The sequence below is a fragment of the Myiozetetes cayanensis genome, unplaced genomic scaffold (assembly GCF_022539395.1).
Source record: "Myiozetetes cayanensis isolate MyiCay16 unplaced genomic scaffold, myiCay2020 scf6-25, whole genome shotgun sequence".
In the NCBI taxonomy this organism is placed as follows: domain Eukaryota; kingdom Metazoa; phylum Chordata; class Aves; order Passeriformes; family Tyrannidae; genus Myiozetetes; species Myiozetetes cayanensis.
The window spans coordinates 21,374,559-21,395,133 of record NW_026087853.1 but is presented as its reverse complement, the minus strand read 5'-3'; the positions used below and the strand labels follow the sequence as shown (position 1 = coordinate 21,395,133).

General features: G+C 40.9%; 1 protein-coding gene across 9 annotated transcripts in view; it reads left to right on the top strand.

Annotated features, from left to right (window-relative positions):
* Positions 1-20,575, top strand: part of TTLL5 (tubulin tyrosine ligase like 5) — a 152,193-nt gene that overhangs the window by 71,468 nt on the left and 60,150 nt on the right. For 8 of the 9 annotated variants that reach the window (XR_007631432.1, XR_007631431.1, XR_007631433.1 and 5 more), the window contains one exon: positions 9,532-9,680. Coding sequence is in view for 6 of the 9 variants with exons in the window: in XM_050335280.1 (XP_050191237.1) it covers positions 9,532-9,680 (149 nt within the window). In the remaining 3 variants the exon portion in view is untranslated. Of the gene's footprint in view, positions 1-9,531; positions 9,681-12,475; positions 12,553-20,575 lie in introns of all 9 variants that reach the window. The other variant, XM_050335284.1, reaches the window with a different exon arrangement.

Here is a 20,575-nt window from a genome sequence, read left to right as displayed (position 1 = left end):
ATGCGCAGTATAGTAGTTCACCCACAGTGTTGTCAGCATGTTCACAATACAGTTTTTCCATTGTCCTGAAATTTTGTTGCTCAGTTTTCCCGTTGCCCTGCATGAGCCTATGATAGCAACAGTACAATTGGAGAATCAAGGCAGGTACATTGGTGTTGAGTTGAGACCTGAAGATGGAGTTTCATAAGCCCCTTTCATTGGATAGGGACTTAATTGCCTTTCTTGCCTTGATTTGTGATCTAGGGATCTTAGTGGCTGCTATGTGACTTCTGGACAGCTGAGCTAAGAGGGTATTTTTTTGCTTGTACTTACTGTTAGCTGCTGGCCTTTCATGATAGACAGATGGATGAAGACTGTGACCAAAATAATCCAAGCTACTTTTCTCTCTGCTGTGTTTCTTACCAAACATTAATTCTAAAGTCTAAATTTTAAATTTCATTTGTGTTTAGCATAAAATATTTCCATGTGCTTGCATTGCAGGACTTTCTACAGAGAGGACATTAAAATGCACAGCATGTGTGTAGATCTAGAGGCAGGTGGCTTGATCCTGGATACAAAAGGGTTTTTTTCTTTGTGAATAGCATGCTACTTCTCTCTGAAGTGTGTTGTAAGGCAAAAAGGTGTTCTTCTGCAATGTTGTATCTGTGTGAGGTCCCTATCACTTCCTGGTGGGCAAGGCTACAGTTGATATCCACCAGGCTGTAGTACTTTTTAGTTATTAATGCTAGTGAACTGAAGAATGTGTTGAACTGGCCAGCTTCACCAGGAGGAGGAGGACGGAAGAGAAGGAGGGGAAATGCGGTGGGAGCTCTGACCCTCTCTGTGAGGGAGAGTGTGAGATTTCAGGTCCCAGCTATCATCAGGAATAGCATCAATTCTTACAGTTGAGGAGTTTAATCACAGATAACATCAGACCACCCAGGCAAGGGCTATGCAGCTGCCTCCATCTCTGCTATGCAAACAGTCAGTACCCAAGATCCACCAGCCAGGATTCCTGCAAACATACTGACAGATCCATAGGAGGATGGGGCACTTTTCTTATTCTGCAGTTTTTATTTGGACAGAAGGTGGAAATTAGCAAGAAGCAGAGGAGTTTACTAAACCTTAGGACTAGGGAGAGAGAGTGAGGAAGAATTGAAAGGAATATTATGGTGTCCCAGAGGGATGTTGTGGAAATGTGCCACAGGAATCCCAAAATATTGAGCTTCATCTTAACATCAGCTACAACAATACTGGAAGCCACACCACTCCTCTTTTACCTGTCTTTGCAGCGTGGTACCCTGGCCTGCCTTATCCTCAACAGAAGAGTGCCACAAAGGAAACTGCCAGTCTGCCAAAAGACACTGTACAGGACCCAGTGGGCATCTTTCATTTCTAGAGCTGAATAGCACAACATGGTGACTGCAAACAAGACCAATAAACTTAGGGTGCAGCAGATAGTTACAGAAATGTGGTGGGGATGCTTTCCCACTGAGGTGGTGTGTTTTGTGTTTTTTTCAGTGGTAAGCTCTTACTTTGACTCAACCCACTTTATCTGAGTCTTAATCAGATTATTTTCCTTATGTAACCATTTCATTGGTTTTTACCCTTCCACTGATGGAGAGGAAGGGAAGTGTAAAGAAATAAATCTTACTGTAGGAAGAGGAGCAAGAAGCAGGAGATGCAGTCTGAGGGGCATTCTTCTCTTCTTGTTCACACATCTCTATACTGGTGTAGGGCCCCATCCCTTTCTCACCCAGGCTGTTTACACAGAAGCTGGAATTACTTTTACTACTACTGATTTGTAGCATCAGCAGTAATGTAACTGGTAGGTCTCAGCAGAGGCTGTAGAAAGTGAAAATACCAGTGTAGTTTCTGCAGTGCTCAAATTGAACCCCTTTTGCTCTGAGGCTTCAAAGGGAATAGGAGGAGAGGGTTTTGTTATGATGCAGTAACATGTGTAGATAGTCACCAAACAGGCCAGGCTGAGCAGCCAGAACTCAGGTTGGGAAAGATTATACCCTGATCATCAAACTTCTGGCAGGATTGTGCCTTATAAAAATCACTCCCACTGGGAAGTTCTGAGGCAGAGAGTGTCTAAATGAAAGCCTGACTTTTTCAGGAGAAGGAAGAGAGGAGTTCAGCCATCCACAGCAGGAACACTAACTTGGGTTTTCTTTTTTCATTGTTAAATGAATGCATATGCTGGAGACACTACAAAGGAATTTGCAAGTTTGTCAGGTTTCCCAGGAATGTCTCTGGCAGGTCTTTGTCTGGAACATTTTCTGGAGACTGGAACAGTTGTGTTCTGTATGCATATGTATATCCTGTAAGCTGGTAGGCTCAGAGAGCAGGGAAGGAATGTCACAGGCCTTTGGCCAGATCAGCCTTGGTACACACACAGATTTCACACTTCCTAGCCTGCTAGCCCCAGTTCTCTTCTGGCTGGTTCCTCCTGCAAATTTAAGTATGTACATAAAATGAGGGTGCTTTAGTAAGGGGTGTGGTCAGTAAGATGGCCTTGGTAACAAAAATGTGGTTCTAGAAAGATCTGTATTGCATGGTTTCTTCACGGAATTTGTAGTGGTATATTTTGTGCCACTATTCAGACAGTGATTGTGTGTGTGTTTTGTTTATGGTTTGGGGTTTCCTTTGCCTCTTAAGAGAGTGTGGTCTTTTTTTCTCATACTGGGATGGCCTTCAGTATCTTGTTGCATTAAGAAAGGCAAGGCAGCTGGACTGTTTCCAGTAGTACTGGCAGACCTTTGTGCTGTTAGACCAAGTCATGCTAGCCTGTCCTAGATCACAGATGTACATGGGAGCTCTGTGGTAAAGCCAAGAAAATACAACATAGAGTGCGGATAGGAGAGATTAACAGTGAGTATTTACACTGTTATAGCATCTAGTCATAGTCATCTCTGAAGGCTGAAGAAAGAAAAATATAACTGAAAGAATATAGCAAAATTATTTTTTTTTCCCAAAGAAAAAGTTCTTACTCTTCCCCTTCATTACTGATCTTGAAAGCCTTAGGGGTATCTGTCTGAGGAATGCTTGACTGTAGTGATAAGGAAGTGACTATCAACTATAGTGACAAGGAAGCCAGGTAATGAAAGAAAAAACACATTTCATTTACAAGCTATTGGATAAAGGTGGCATGCTGGATGAACAGTAAGTAATAAAATGGAGAATTAGGCTTGACTGAAGGGTTCTTGAGGGAGTCAGACTGAGTAAACATATGGATACATGTGCATAGAGAGCACGTGTATTCTCAGCCCTTCAGTCTATTTTTACCCATTACAAATGATGAGACATTTTGCACATTTTCAGTTTTCAGGTGGAATGGTTCCCTCTTTGAGCTTACAATGTCACCTTGTCCTGTGTGACACATCAAAACTTAGAGATTCTGGTCTGATCATAAGGTAGAGTAGCAGTGATCTTATGTGCATCTTACCATGATGCTTGTCCAATCTTTAAACAAAAAAGTTTCTCAATAAACTGTTCATTTATATATACCTTTGAAACTTGTTGATAGGTTACATTGTGCTGAAAACTTTGACTTCTCCTGTTTCTGGCTGTGAACTTTTTATTATTTTGAAGACTTTTTTGGAAGAGACAAAGTAGGCCTATGATTACTGCATTCTTTTGGCATATCTGTTAGCCTTGATGTTTGAGATATGGCTTGAACTCTGGAAATCTTTTCCTCACCAATCAGAAAGATCAAAATGGACATGTGAGACGTGTGAACTGGAGGGGATGCAAGTGTGGCTCCAAGTAAGAGAAATGATCTTTAGACTTTGTAGATCTCCAATCCCCAGCACTTTATAGGCAACAGGATATGACTGGCTTCTACCAGAAAATTGCTAAAACTGCCAGCAGGGGAAGGTCAAGTAGGCAATTTCTGTATGTACTGCTTGCTCAGTGAGAGAACACATAGTCCAGTGAAACTCAGGATCTGCTGTTCAGGATGTTGGTAATGAAAATTTAGGTCACTTTTTCACTGCCTGCCAAGAGGGGCAGAATAACAACTTCTAGTGATGATGTGTCAACCTATTCACCCTGGTTGACTCCTGTAAACTAGCAAAGGAAACACTCAGGCTTTCAGGAGGCTTTTCCTGGATCTGTGGAGGCTGATCTGTAACACTGGTTATTGGTTGGGGTTTGTTGTTTTTTTTTTTTGGTCATTGTTATAATTCACCGATTTAGCTTCTTTGAACCATTAGAGAAGATCAAAAAGAAAATGCTAACTTTATTATAGAAACAAGATTATTGAATACGATAATGGAAACTCTGGAAGGACTAGTATAATGTAGATCAGAAAAGCTAAAGATACTAAGCTATTCTTCTGACTGTTCCCTGTGATTGCAGTCATTAACTTACCTTGTAACACTTAAAAATAAATGTAAAAAAGTGTCTTGTTTTGAGACAGTTTGGAGAGGCAGAGACTCCCGGACAGAAGTCTCCTCCCTCTGATTCAATATCCCTGTTTCTCCAATACAGAGAGAGAGATACCAAATATGCTCGGATGTATGTGAAAAAATAACTTAGTACCAAGACGACTGCTAATGGCAATACTGATAAAACTGGGTTAAACCAACTGATGAGGAGGAACTTCCCGAGCCCACCCACCAGACCAAATCAAGGTGGCGGCTGGCCTCCTCAGCCCAGGAAAAAGCCACGGCCACAGGACAGAGACAAGATGGCTGCCCTGCCACATGGTTTGCCTCCCCCACGCCTGGAAAACCTGGCAGGAAAGTTGGAGAGTCAGTGCTGGCAGGAAATAGTGGATAATGGGATTTGATACCAGCAGACGCTGCTGTGGCACCTGTAGTGAGGCTGCAGTGCCAGGTCATGCAGTCGGGGCAGGACTGTGGACCCCCAGGTGACTGGAAGGATCCACAAGACACTTGTTGGATCCATGACAAGACTTGGTTGTTGTGATTTCGATGTTATTGGTTGAAGTGGTGGTTGCAGTCTGGATCTGTCAAGGTGATGGTTGAAGCCTCAAAACTTATATACACTCAGGTTCAGGTGGGAATGCCTCCAATATCTCCCCTGAAGCAGGGAATTTTGCACTGGATGATGTAATACTGTGAGTCATGGGATACTAGGGAGTCTTTGACACCTTCTAAGATTTTGCAGCTGAGTCCATTATGGCTCATCAAAAAGAGATGAATACCTTCAGGCTAGATGTGAATGTTTGGTGGAGTTATCATAGCTGAGTCATCTCTGTAAGGTAAAAGAAACACTACCCCACCTCTTCGGGTTTGCCTCTGTCCTTATCTTGTTTAACACCCACCTTGTAGGCTGAGGTGTTGGATGTGCACGCCTTCAGCCCCTGGCCTGGGTGGCCACTCTGCACATTGTTATCAAAGCACAGTGCTGATTGAGCCATGAGCACTGATAGTCCAGTCTCTTACAGCACCTGGGTGGTCACTGCATGTGGTCGAATGTTTGAGTAAGTAAATCTCTAGCAGTTCAGTCTCTCTAAAGGCAAAACACCAAAAAGGCATATTTGGAGGAAAAAGGAAAGAAAGGTGATACCAGAATTTTCATGTAACCCAGGACAAAAAGCATTTTAGCATTATGCAATAATTTGTCTTTTGGCTTATTAGCATTGTTCTGAAGTAAGTATAACAGTGCATGTATGTGCTGTTTCTAACACAGGGCTCTATTTATTGATATGGCTGTGACAACCCACATGTTCTTCCCCCTCCCTCATTTCTTCATGTTATATGTTAAATAGAAGTACATCAAGTGGGCTTTTCTCCTTCCCTGAGAATTCTTTAGTATTTACTATCCCATGGTGATCTTTTGTCAGCATGTTTCTTTCAGCTTCTGATGTTTTTGCTGTCCCAGACAGTTAAAAAATTGTGGCAAAATTTTATTAATCTTTCTGTCTTGGGAGGTTTTAGCTATGTATTGACTTGCCTTTTACAAACTCCATGAAGAATGTATTCATGTGAGGAGAGATGTTTGAAAATAGGGATGCTTGAAGTGTGCACTGCAGCACACATAGGTCTCCTGTCATACTCAGTGTCAGGAAAAATACTCTGAAGTCCATTGCTGCTAATGAAGAACAGGAGTCTTAGCAAGCAAGAGAGTTTGAACCCATCTTGTTGCAACTCAGTGTGAAAAATAACTTTATTCTTGCAGATCCACACTAATAACCACCTTCTCTGTTGAGCCTGCTAGCCTGACTTTCTAGGGTTTGGGGATATTTTTTTAATTTGTTTGGTTTTTGCTCCATTATTACAATTTCTGAAGCTACAAGCTCTTCTTTATGACTGTTTAGGTCCAGGTGCTATACATTACCTTCTTTTACACCAAAATACCAACTGATTTGTCTCTGTGAAAGGAAGAATGCAGTTCCATCAGGTGCACATGAAGACTGTAAAATGAAGCCCCTGCTGAGCACTGATGTGTTGGGGGTGTCTCAGCAATCCTCCAATGCAACATCCTGGCAAGCTAATTATAGCAGCTGAAATGTCTCAGTGCATGGCACAGTAACAAGCAGTAACACCCATCTGGCTGGACTGGCTGCATCTAAACCTTGCTGATGTTCTCTCTCTCATTCTGAATCCCTTGCCTGTGTTTAATCTCCTGTACTTTAAACACCTGTCTATCTGGAATGTGTGAAATATCCCTACTACCTATGCTAAGCTATTTGCTCACCTGCTTTGCTTGGAGAGACAGCTTTCAAATAAACAAGATACAGTATTAAAGAGGAAAGCATGTAAGCATGTCACAATAATAGAGCAGGACTGAGGCAGTAATTCATCAGACTAAATGGTTCTTAGTATCAGAATGATGAGAAGAGAAAATGTGTTAGCAAAGTTTTGGTCACTGTTGCTGACAAGCTAAGAATTATATATAACCTATTTCATTTACCATGTTGCCCTTTGTGTTTGCATCATTACCATTCTTGCTTCTCTTCAGACAATAAACTCTTTATGGCCAGCAACTGTCATTGTTAGGTATTTGTATAGTGCCTGGCACAATCAGAACTAAACCTAAATTGAAGCTTTCTGTTATTGCAATGAAGAAACTTTAAATTTTAAATTAATTTTGCAGAACACAACAACATTTAAGGGTGAGGTGGGGGACCAAAATGATACCTAGTGCTATTTTCCATATAAGGTGGATAGCACTGCCCATTACTAAGCTTGCCTGATATGTCCCACTGTAAGATCTTGTCTTTAGTTGTAGTGCTCTGAAACTTCATCTGTTTGGATTCATGTTTTCTGTGTTTATTGTTCAGTGTTCAGAACACTCCAGGCAAGGTGAATTATTCCAGACAAAACCAAGGCTGGATTAAAAAAAATATTTTGTGCATTTTAATATCTGCAGAACTTTTAGTTTAAATCTCTGGATCTCCCATGCTTTGAAATAGTAATTTGAAATTTAAAGTTTTGTCCAAGGTTGCTTGCACAGTAGTTGTTTGAAAAGCTTCAAGTGAAATATACCAAATGAAAAAATACCTGCTAGACCTTCTCAACTTCCTGAAGGTTCCCTCCCCACTGAGCATGATAAACTGAATTTCTCTGTATTTGTACCCCTAGTGTACTCCTTTTCTCCTATGTTCTCAGTGGCCTGGTCCTTGATGGGTTGGGGACCTATCTGACTTCAATACTGAAGGGGTTGGAATTCTGCCAAGGTATGGAGAACAGCTAGGAGAAGGAGGCTGTGAAATTTGTGCCTGGACATAATTTGGGAGAAGACATTGAGAACCATTCAGATGGAAGAACAGTTGGCAAAACGAATGGACTAGGGAGGGGAATAAAACTAGAACCACTTGGATAATAGGATATGTGAGGAATTAAAAAGGGAAGTGTGGAAAAACAGATCAAGTAACTACTCCTGTGGAAAATTTCAGATCTGAAATGGTGTGTCTCATAGGCCAGAACTAGTAGGGAGGCCAGTGCTGCAAGTCTGTCAGAATGAACTGTACTGAGAAAACCAAGGAGAACGATACCTGAAATGCAGAAGCTGGAACTGACTAGTAGAGAATAATGACACATAGATGAGAAGCAAGAATGAGAAAGGATAGAGCTGAGAAGGGATGCGATGAAAGTTGCTGGCTGCTTTTGGAGAAGCGGGCAAAAGCCTAGTGTATAACCACTAGAACTTAATTTTGTCCAGAATTGAAGTAGGAATTAAAGATTTCTGAACGTAAAAAATGCTTAGGGGCCTTGTACTACTAAACCACAAAAGCAGTGGCAGCCTACTTCAGTTGCAATGTTAGTTCATGTTCTGGAGTTCCATGAGAAGATATGAGTTTTGTGGTCCTGAACAAGCCCATTTTAAGTATGAGTGTATTTATTGTAATGAAGCTGGTTTGTACTCGTTCAAGTAATTGTGCACAAATTCTGGTAAAAGAGCATTATTAAGCTATGCTGAAGTTAAGTCACACCTTTAAGTGACTCAATAACCATCACCTTTGAGATCTAGGGCAGATGCAGGGCTAGTTGGACTCTTCTGTCTGTGTCCAGTGTTTCATTGGCTATATGCCTTCCAGTTGCCACCGAAGTGAGGAGGACCAACATAGGTAAGTTTTGGTTGCTGTTTGACCCTGATCTTGGTGCACAACTGGGTGTTTTCACTGCTAAAAAGTACCACATGATCATGTAATTAAAGGAGTCATAAACTTAATTCTGGCAGGGCTTGACTGGGAAGCCTTTGCAAAGTTAGCTTTTCAATGTTTGTAGTGGTTTGTGACCTTCATTTTTTTTTCCCCCCAAATGTAAACCATTACACTGCTGTAGTAGATCCATTGTGTTGTGCATTTAGGCTTTCTTCAGTACATCAACAGATAGCATCTGCCTGCAGCTTGGTCCTTCAAGAAGATAAGTAACTCAAAAAGAATGCTCAGAGAAAGAAACAAACACATATTACATGGTTAAAAACTCACAGATAACTTCTCTAGAGCTTGATCTAGCAAACATACACCTAATATGATTTTAGTGTGTTTCCTTGTGTGAACAGTTTGCAAGTGGTTGGGTGAGAAGTTTCTTTTGTGTGTGGTCAAGTTTGGTTTTGAATTTTATATCCAAGGTACATATGCTTTTGCATTGTGCCTGTATGGATGTATAGAGAGGGGTATGGGGAGGACAGGTGCCTGTGGTTGGCTTAGTTACGCAGTTCATGATGACTGGAGAGATACTCTGTTCTCTGCTCAATGTAATGTGAGCTTCTAGCTTTTGATTATTGTGCATGGATTTAATTTTTCACATGGCAGGAACGTGATGCTGCTTTCTTACTTTGGGATTTTTGCCCCCTCTTTGTTCTTCTGTGAATGGAAGGGTTCTAATTTTCATGCTGGCATTTGAATTCATCTCAAGCAGAATGGCTGTTGGTGTCATCTCTTCCACTGCTTTATGCAATTAGCACAGGTTTTTTGCATCTGAAGATTTCCCCTTTTCTAGCAGTTTCACTTTTCTGAGTACATGCTCTATCCCGTTTACATAGTGATACCTTTTGCTCTTTTCTCAGCTTTTAATTGTTTCTGATAGTTTGTTTGGGTTTGTTTTTGTTCTGTTTTTTTTGCCTCTTTAGTTAACAAACCTGAACTTGGCAAGTGGAGCTATAAGCAAGGGGAATGCAGCTGCCCCACAGAACTACCGGTCACCACTCAACAAAAGAGGGTCACTGTGGGCTGTTCAGTCAGACACTCATAGAGCTGACAAAAGATCTTCAGCAGTCAGGTAAGTTAAAATTGCTGCTCTAGCTTTTTGAAGAAGAATGCAATGCACTCAGGAGCTCATTTGTAATTTGTGTTTGGCTTCTTGCTTAGATGCTGTAGTGTGTCCAGAGAAGAGTAGTCAGTGGAGCTGGTGAAGGGTCTAGAGCACAAGTTTGAGGAGTGGCTGAGGGAGCTGGGGTTGTTTAGCCTGGAGAAAAGGAGTCTTGGGGGGAACACTGTATTGCTCTGGATAACTGCCTGCAAGGAGGTTGTAGCAAGGTGTGTGTTGGTCTCATCTCCCAAATGACAAGCAATAGGACAAGAGGAATGGCTTCACGTTCCACCAGGAGAAGTTTAAATTAGATATTGGAAAAAAATTCTTCACCAAAAAGGTTGTCAAGCATTGGAACAGGCTACCCAGGAGATGGTGGAGTCACTTGGAAGTATTTAAAAAATGTGTAGATGTGGCACTCAGAGACATGGTTTAGTGGTGGATTTGGTAGTGTTAAGGTTGGATTTGAGGATCTTAAAGGTATTTTCCAGCATAAACAATTCCATGATTCTATTAAAGAGCTTAGTAGTGGTTCTTCTTGGTTCTGGAATCTAGGCCTATGAAAATAGTTATGTTGCCAGAGCTGTCAGGTTCATGGTGAAATAAGGGCCCAGATGAACATGAAGAATGAGAGGGAAATGTCTGTCTTTGATTTCTCTGCACCTGTAAGTTCAGGTTTGCTGGTGTTGAGACATATATGTAGAATACAAACCTAGGTCTGATGCTGCAGCAATCTCCACTATGTCCTCATCTTCATCCTTTTCTGTGAATATCAAGTTTCGATTGTTCAAAGATGGAATAGCATAGATAGAGCAGTGTTTATTAGATTTTCTTTTCCAGGTGGCTTCTTTACGCTCTGTATTAATTTTGGACATTGGAATTTGAATTTATAGCTGATATGCTCATGGGAATCAGGGCAGAGGACTGTGATTCTGCAGTAAAACCATTCTTCCTGGGATTGAAAGAGCAGCAAGATGTACTCACAGGAGTCTGGATCTTGTACACTGAGAGCAAGTCAAGCTTGCTGTGTTAATTAGGCTGAATACAAGCCCAGAACTGCTGGAGATTTGAGTTCTTCCGTTGCCACTCCAGTAAATATTATTTATTCCTTTGCTTAAGCTTTCATTTTTGTCTTTTAAAACAGAATAATGAAGCAGAGCTTCTCCAGCCCATGAGTTTAGGACTGGAAAGCAGTGTGCACATGAAAACACCGGTTCTTGTCATTGGCATCTGAATGATACTGGAAAATGGAGGGAGGTGAGAGAGGGAGAAACACAGTGCAGAAGGCATGTGACCTAAGTGGTCATCCTTTCCCAAATGGCTCCTTCAATAGGAAATTGTAATGGGATTTGGAAAGCTCAAGTAAAATTTTTCTTGTTTCATCAGTCACTGCTTTTTACCCTGCCTAAAGAAGAAGAATGTGAGAAATGAATTCCTGGCCTGTTTCTGTTCCAGGACAATGTTTGCCTCTGGGGTTTAAAGTTATTGAGAGAGGTGGTAGTGATTCCGCTCTTGGAGCCCAGCCAGGCAAGCTATTACCTAATCCAAATAAAGAACCTATCCAATAGGTGTAAACTGTGTTTTCTTCTTACACAACTTGGGAGATCAGCAGCATACAGGCTGTGCTAGAGCTTCCTTTCTTTTTTTTGACTCTGCTTGCACCTTTTCATGGGCTCACAGACATAGCTGTAAACCCCACCACTTAATGTCCCAAACTCTGCTCTGAATGACTTCCAGGGCTGTGCCTCATCTAGCACTGTGTGCATAGTTTAATGCCTTTAGTTAAAATTTGTTTTATTTTCTACAGCGATCTGAAAATGCTTCAGAATTTTCCAGTCACAACTGATAAGAGATTCCATCTTCAAACCTTTTATGAATCATTTAGTCTTTCAGTACTTCAGTTGCTCTGTTTTTTATCCTTAGAGAAAGTGACAGATAGATGTCTTAAAACTCTTTATTGAATTATTGTATCTTTATGGATGCTTTTATTGAATGACCAGAATCCTGGGAGTTAAAAGTTTTATGTAAATCTGGAAAGGAAAAAAAAGATTCTTGAAGGAGTGCTAGATTACTTGGTCTGTGAACTTTTATTTTATGAGAGAATTCCAAAAGGAATATCAAGGTCATGATATATGGAGATTGCTATCTTGTATTGTAAATGCCTTTTTTGCTACTTGATTAGTTACGTTGGAGCAAGCAGTTCACAGAGGGTCATCTGATGGGTGTCAGCCTGTGCTCAGTGCTGGGTAACTGAAGAAAAGCTTTGTTTTGTTCCATTAAGGTTCTGGTCTATCAGTTACAGAATTCGGCAAGGATGAAAATGTTTTGTAAATGGGTTTCTTATCTGGCTTGCACTTGGCTCCAGTTCAAATATCTGCCTTTGAAATGCAGTCCTTACAGTTTTTGTATGGCTCTGTGGTAAATCTAAGCCATTTTAGTGCTGCTGAGGTTTGTTTGAAAATTTTGGGTTGATGTTTGCAGTCTATAGGATTTGGACTATTCTTGTTGACAAATCTTTCTCCCCTTTAATTCCCACTCTCCCAGTACTGACTTATCTAAATGTTTCTCAGAAGGACTCCTTTTGTTGAATTCTTTTGGCTGTATGAGGTGAGGTGCCAAATTAGTAGTCCACTAGCCAAAAGGCAAAGGAGATCTTGGGTTTGTAAAATGGAGACAGAGGACAGTTCTGGGTATGTTAAAATGTTATTTTATAAATCTGCACTGCTGTGCATTTTGAGATTTTTTTTTTTGTTACTTTCTATAAGCATTGGCGCTATTCCCACTCAAATGATGGCTTAGCCTTTTGCTGCACCTCAAAGAAGCCTGCAGAGCTCCACAAGAGGTGAGATATTGCAAGTTGTATGTGGGCTTACTTTTGACTTCTGTAACATAGCTGTCAGCATCTGCCACATTTACTGCAGACCTGTCTTTGTTGCCCTCTGTACATCATTGAAGTTATGCCAAATCTGTTTTCTCCCTCTCTAATCCTAGTCGTGTCTCAGTGCCCTGTTTCAGTTCTGTCTCAGTTGAGTTCTCACTCAATTATTTGGGTAGGGTTGTCACCCCTTTACATTGTGCTGTAAAGGCACTAAACATGATTACATGTTTTGTAGTAGAAGTATTTAAGGTTGCCATGTATTGTTTTATCACAATTTTAATAATGTAATCTAAGGACCACAAATATGAAAGTGATTCCTCGTTATTCAGTGAAACTATCAGTCACTGAAGCCAAGACCGTCCTAGAACTGCTCTTGATAAAGCATTCTCTTGAATGCATAATAAAGGTAAAAAATCAGCTGTTTAACAGAGTGAAGCTTGTTGATTCAGAACATAAACTAACTTTCAAGTACCTGTTGGCAAATTGCTGCATTACCTCTAATAGTGGGAACAGTGGACAGAGGTTACTAGAAGCTTCTGGCACTGGAATTTGCAACTGTTATGCCACTTGTTTTTTGAAAGAGACAGTGGATTTCTCCTCCAAGAATTACTTCATTTACTGCTAGGGGTACAGGTACTACACGTTCTAGATTTCAGATATTCTGTTCTGGTCCTACTAAGTATATATTCTTTGGACTTGTGAGGAAGAATCCCAGATGTCTTCTAAGAGTTTTTTCTGCAGTGGTGTATTTGGCTTCTCCAGTTTCACTGAATCTTTGAGTTTTACCAGAAAGACCCCAGACAGCAATCATAGGCTAATTGTGTTACATGTGTGTTGCCTTGTAGTTCTGAGTTGATAGTGACTTTTATTCTCTTCCATATCATTTGTTTTGAGCTCCCTGCAGTTTCTTGCAAAGGCGAGGCTGCCTGACTGCTGTCCTGGGCTGCATTTGCCAAGTGTTGGGAGCCTATTTGTTTGCACAGCATCTAGGTGTAAGGGAACTTGGAGGCTCTGCTGCCCTGATGCTTCTGGAGGAAATGAAGGGGGAAAGCAGCAAGCACTGAGGGTACACAGTAAGCCCTCAGTTCAGTTTGAGCAAACGACATTGACCGTAACACCTCCCTGGCTAAGCAGCACACAAGTGCCAGAGCAGCAGCAGCCCAACAGCACTGAGTCCAGCCCTCTGCTAGCATAGCCACATGTCTGTTCCTTTTTCCCCACAGTGCTTGTTCTCCTCCCTCTTCTCTTACCTTAATGCCTAAAATAATTTCTTTATTTGTGGCAGAGGAGTAACTGAGTGATTTTTCTGGTACCTCTGTCTGCATTGCCTTGGCAGCTCTGTCATGTTGATTCTGCCTACGGTCCTTGAGAGGCAGCACTTCTGAGAGCCCTGAATTTAGAGTTTTATATTATTACCTTCTGCTCAGAGGAGGTTTGAGGAGGGCAGGCAAAACATAGAACTACTGCCTGGGTAGCTGTATGTTCTTGCAACTCATTCTGTTTGTAGTTTGTGCATGTTCTTTCTCTACTCATGCAACCGTGAATATTTGTGCCTATAACAGCCTTCTCCTACCCCAACAACCTCTTATATTTTTTTTATTTTTTTTCCACACACATATTCCTGGGTCACCAGTGATAACTTGTTAACTGGCTGACTTGTGGAAGTGAATTGGCTGACTTAAACTTCAGAAATGCATGGCTTACCTTGTATTTTTTTTTTTATATATATATTTTGGTCACACTAAGGAAACTTGTGATGTCAGGGCCAATTGCTCTCCATCCTGCTTGGAAATTGCCCTGAGCCTCAGCACCATGGATTGGCACAGTCCTGCAGGATCCCTGCTTCCCACAGCTAGGCCTTGGCTCTGACTGTCTGGAGCCTCCAGGAGAGGAAAGGCAGAAAGCTCGTGACTTGCCCAGACAGTCTGAGGCCTGGCCCTGCAGCCTCAGCTCCCCAGACACTGTTGAGTCGGACTTGGCTGGCAGCCGCTGCACTGTTACTTTTCCAAGGTAATAAGTGAGATTAATCACAGGACCCTTTCCAGAGGCAAAGGGGGTTTGTGCTGCCTGGAGGGAGACTGTAGGAGCCAGTGCTGGGGCTGTGAGCCGGAGGCGAGAACTGGGGCCTCTCAGCAGGGCAGAACAGGGCACCAGTGGAGTTGTGTGAGTGTGGACTCTCTGCTCAGCTGCTTCTGGGAGGCTTTGCTAGAGCTGCAGCCTGGTGCTTCCCTTGGATGGGCTGTGGCTGAGCACAGGCACCACAGCGTCTGCATTACCTGTATCTGCTGGCCTTGGACAATTATGATTTTTGCAAATAAAAATTGAAGGGGGGCAGGTTTCGTTTTGACTGCGTGACTTCCTTTCAGAGAAGAGATGAGAATCTTTCTTCCTGTTCCAAGCAAACAGCCCATACTGACAGGTGGATGGGAGTGATGGGGGTCTTGTACCTTCTGCCAAACCAATACTGAATAATAGTTTTGGGTTTTCTCATTACAGCTGCCTCCCCACATTGACCTTATTCTAACGTAAACATATGACTGGGCTACTAGTCTCTCTAGTTCTCATACGCTGTGCTTCGGAGCAGCTATCACCGTCATCATCAGTAGAAGCACAGAGAACGTTCTGATGGGCAGCAGAGAAATTCCCTGTCTGGGGGAAAACTTGATTTTGCCCTCCAACAGCAAGCAGCTGGCTTGTAGTTCTCACAATACTGTGTTGTGTGTAGTCTCGTGCGGATGTTGTTGTTAATCATATATTTCTACTTTCTGCAAAATATATAGTCTTGTTGAGCTGTAGCAGTGAGTTCCACAGGTGAATTTCATATTATGCAAAAGTTTCCATTTTTAATTTTTTTCCAAATTTGGTGAAAGGCTCTGTACCTGTAATAAGATTACTTGAAGGCAAACAGAAAGGCTTGATTTATTTTCTGCACTATTTATCCTCTATCTTTCTATCATCTCCCTTCTTGTTTGTCTCTCCTAAACTAAACAGTCCTATTCTTTTCAAATTCTAAATGGAAATCTTTCTGGCTCTCTAATAATGGTCTGGCTATCTTTATAGAGATGACAAGAAATGAAAACAGTGCATCAAGTAGGAGTAAAACATTAGTTTCATGTAAGTAATACTAGTGTATCTTTATTTTCTAACTCAACTTATGTATACCAGTATCTTGTTGGCTTCTGACCATGCTAAAGACTGACATTTTTATTAATATGCACTTGTTTTTCTTTGATTATTGCAGTAAATGTCAAACAGAGCAACAGGTATAGGCAGTTCATTTTTTCAGGTTTTTTTTTTCTTTTTCTTTTTTTCCATTTCTTCAGTAGTGAACTCTCCTTTTCCTGCTTCCAGCTGCCATGGGTGGATTTTGTTGGCTGTGATGGAAGTTACTTGCTGTTTTCTGTTCTATTAAATACCTAATTCAATATAGAACGAGTTGTAATCTTTTAGTGTCTTGCGCTACTTGACTTGTAATCTCTCCCTGTTATCCCTGATTTTGGACGTCTTTGAAAAATGCTGTGTAGGTTCTAGGTATTTCATGTTGCAAAGTGACCAGCAGATCTGCTTTTCCTCTGCATTTATTTAAATCTCCCATTAAAATAGTTGTTTTCCAGAGTGGTATTCAGAGGGTTAATGTGCCTGTAGCTCCCATGGGGGAGATCTACTCTGCTGCTTATGGCCTAGGAATGAGGGAACCCTGTAGTCTGGTGCTCTGTGAGAGTGGCTCTGGCTTCAGCAGCCTCACTCTCTAGAGAAGTTCTGAAAGGGTTACAAGGGAGCCTTGGCTGTTTCTTTGAGCTATTTGGAAAGGACGGGCCTCAGACAGCTTGGCAGAAACCTGGGGCCCTGTTTTTTCCAGCCCAGCCCTTCCTTCAGCAAAGAGCTGTCAGGGAATCCCACAAATGTCTGGTTTTTCCTCTTTTTTAGATCTTTTTTAAATAATGTTTTTATCCATCTATGACTGTTCTCACACAAGGATCTCAAGTTTTATACATTGATTGGCCCTGCAGGTAGTGAGGTATAAATGAAAGCTGTGCTACCATGCCATAGCTGTTGAAATTAGTTCACATTGTACAGCTGAGAAGGGCATTGGGAAGTTTCCCAGAAGAGTGTCCTTTCTGGCATTGATCTTAGGGCAGGTCCATCTGGCCTAAGAACAAAGGGATTGAATGGGCCCATCTTTGAACTGTGCTATTCCTGTGGGTCATACTTCGAAATCTTGGAGCTGCATGTTCTGTATCCTCCCTGCCAGATATACAGAATGCTGCTTTATAAAAATGGAAGTCCCCTTTGTAAGCTAGGCTTATGAAAGACAAGGTGGGGTTAGCAACTCTTCCTTCATTTGCCTCCTGCTCTCCAGCACTGTATTGAAGTTGTTGTGAATATTTTGGAGGTTTGCAGGTCTGCTCTGTACCTTTTCACCTCAAGAAAATGGAGGTGTCTATAGGGTAGTGTTAAAGGGGAGTTTGATTACTGGTGAGAGCAAAGGTGTTGAACAGCTGTGTTGAAGACATTGGTGTTGTGCAGCTGAGAAAGAGAAATTAATCAGGATTATGTTGCCTGTCAGATACTGGAAGTAGAGTGTGATCTGAGATCCATGTAGAAAGCCTGTCTAGAAGGCAGCCCTCATGTGGGGCAGTTCCTGGACAACCCTCTGAAGTCAGCAGCCAAAGGGCCTGGAATCAAGCTCAGCTGAGTTAAGGGTTTCAGTGACCAAGTACAAATGCCACAGCAGGAGGTAGCAAAAAGGGCCAAAGGGTTTTCCTTCCTGCTAGGATTTGTTTTGGAGCTACCTTCCATTGTACAGTGGAGTTTCCACCACCAATGCACATTCATTTTTTCCATCCAGCTCGAGGTCACGCTTTAGCTTGGCTTGCTCAGGATGAGCATGGCATCCTTTTTGGTGTTTTGTACTGTGATATAAGTGGGAATTCCCTGCAAAAGCACAAAGAAACCCCTTTTCTATCCCTGAAAGTATTAGTGGGCCTTTCCTGAGAAGATCCTGCTTTTGCCTGATTTCCCCTAGCTTTCAGGCTGGTGAAGTTTTGTAGCTGACACCAGAGTTTCTGAATTGCATTCTTTTGGCTCCGTGTCAGCCTGTTATTCTCCAGGGTTTCTCCAGGCTGCAGGTATCAAACAGCAGCTGTTTGTGAGCATGCAGGGATTCAGTGTTTGACAAAAACCTCTTTTTAAAAAAGAAGGAGGGGAAAATGTAAAAAAGTCAGGATTATTTCAGTTTCTCTATTTGGTGACAGCTTTGCTTGGTGATCCTTTCGACTATCTCATGTGTATGTATATTGTGTTAGTAGTACTTTGAGTCTTTACCTAACAGTGGATACTATCAGCCATTGACTAGTTTGACCAAAATGCTCTGAGTAAGAGAACTTTGGTTGGTAATGAGCAAGAAAGCATTTTGGTCGCTTAGAAAAGCTTGTTATTAGATTGTCCAGAACCAGTGCCAATTACGAAGGTTTTTAAGTGCACTGTTAAAGCTAGGCTATGCAATGTCAGGATGGAAATACCAAGAATCCTTTATCAAAATGAGGAAACTTGTTTCTAGGATTTCATTCTGTAACAATAGTTGAAAGATATCTTCTTTAAAAAAAAAAAAGGGAGGGGAGAAGGAGAAAAAAAAAATAGATAGTGCTTCATGATGCCAGTTTCCAGATATGCTCTTATTGCACACACTGCATTTTTATTAACATTTCTTATCCAAGTACTGTTCACAGCAAACCAGGTGGGGAGATGCCAAGCCAGCCTGGCTAATCCAAATCTACTTAAAACTGGCACTGAGACAAGAACCTTAAGTAAAAGGAGTTTCAAAGTAAGAGAACGTTATCAAAGACATTTTTTATGTTGCAGCTGCTGGGTGGTTGGGCACTGAAACAGGCTCCCCAGGGAAGTGGTCACAGCGCCAAGCCTGCCAGAGTTCAAGAAGCATTTGGACAACACTCTCAGGCACATGGAGAGATTCTTGGGGCCATCCTGTGCAGGGCCAGGAGTTGGACTCGATGATCCTTCTGGGTCCCTTCCAACTCAAGACGTTATATGATTCTATGTTGCTTGACTTCTTTGCTTGAATTTCAGATTGCATCTGGTTCAGTAAATGTCTTTCACTACCCTTTCTATCTTTCTGCTATCTGGCATGTGGGATTTAACTGAAAAGTTAGTCGAAGATCTGGCAGTACTGCACATGCTATTGGCAGCTGTCTGTCAGGGGTGCTTAGCCTGGGCAAGATTCATCCTTTGGAGCAAAAGGGCTGTGACTTATGTGGTCCAAACCTTTTGTATGCATAAAGAATTCTTTATTTGCTTGTTGTTGGGAAAAAAAATAGAATCTTCTGTCTTTGGTGTTGAAAATATGAGATTTCTTCAAAATTCAGCTCAGAAAACTTTCATGTTTGGTAGACCATGTGAAAAGGAGAAGGAAACCTCGAGTTTTGGACCATCTGTTTCTTTTTTGGTACCAGAATAAAGATCCTGATGAGTAAAATGAAGATAAGCTGACACCTCTTAGCATTTTGAAAAGTTGGAGATGCTGAGACTTAAAAATGAGTAAATTTAGGAATTTTGTTTCTTGCTGCTGGTACTTAGATCAGAAAAACTTTTCACTTTTCACATTCATATTCTGAATTTGAAATTAGAATTTTTTGTTACTCATTAAAGACAATATACTCCTTAGTGTAGTGACTTCTACCTCCCGTAGTTGTTTCCTAGAAGATCTCAAACTGTGGTGTTAGAAAAAACTTGAAATAACTTGTTAGAAAGTGTTCTGTTCAGTAAAATTCTCATCTTGGCTCCACTAGACTCTTGGGTGTAAGATTCTTTGACAGTTGCATGATGCTAAGGATTTTGACTTCTCTGAAATATCTCCTGGTGGATGATAATTTGAACAGCAATGAAAGGCTTTCCAATTCAGGCAGTCAACATGGCAAAGAGAACACAATCTCTTCTTTTGTGAAGAAATCAATAAAGAAAACAGTGTATGAGGAACATCTAAGTGCAGGCTCTTGAAACTCTTAGCCCCAAAAGTGATTCTTCATAGACGCTGCTGCTCTTAAAATGTGGTGCCTTGATAAACACATCTCTTTCCAATAAAGAACTTCTTATGATATATCCAGAATATTTTCCAAGAGAATAAGCTTTTAGTTTCTACTGACAGTGATTCCACTAGCCTTCTGTTTTCAAAATTCCATACCAACAAATCAAGGGAGCTTGGTTATCCCTTATGAACAGTTCCAAAAAAGGCTGTCTATTAAGATTTTTTGGAAAAGCTGCCTTTCATAGAATTTGGTTTTGAATATCGACAATATGCTTATCTTTCTTCAGAGTTGAAAAGCCTCAAGAAGGAGCTATGTTTTAATGTACAATTAGTTTCATTTAAAAATTCACAGGAATAATAATTTTGTCTATTATCAAAGTTCAAAAATATTTTAAAAATTTTAATTTATACATATAAACACATATAATACATTTTAAAGTATTAAATAAAATAATAGGTACTAATAAAATAATTTTGAAAACTCAGTTTTAATAATTGGATTATTCTGGTATATTTCAAGAAACTTGGATCCAATCAATTTTTAGTCATTTAAATATTTTGGTTTTTTTTCTTCAGGACATTGTTTGCATAACTGATTTTGTTTTTTGCAAAGGTCAGAGTCATGTTTTCATTTGTTTCTGAAATTCTACTTTCCTGCTGCTGATACTTACCCAAATGATTTAAATATGAAAGTATCCTCTACTATCTGTGTAAAGAGAACAAAATTAATGCACCGATTTCTAGGTTGTTTTGAGATGCAAGAGACACAATGTGATTCATGTAGTGCAATGGTTTTCTTTATTGATATTTTCTAAATAGAAAAAAAAAGTTACCATATTATGATCTCTAAAGCATTGCAGAACCTGAGTATGAGTGTAAACATTGTGTTCCTGAGAAGCATTTCTGAAAGGGAAAAGAAATGTGGTGCTGGATATTTTGCTGTTA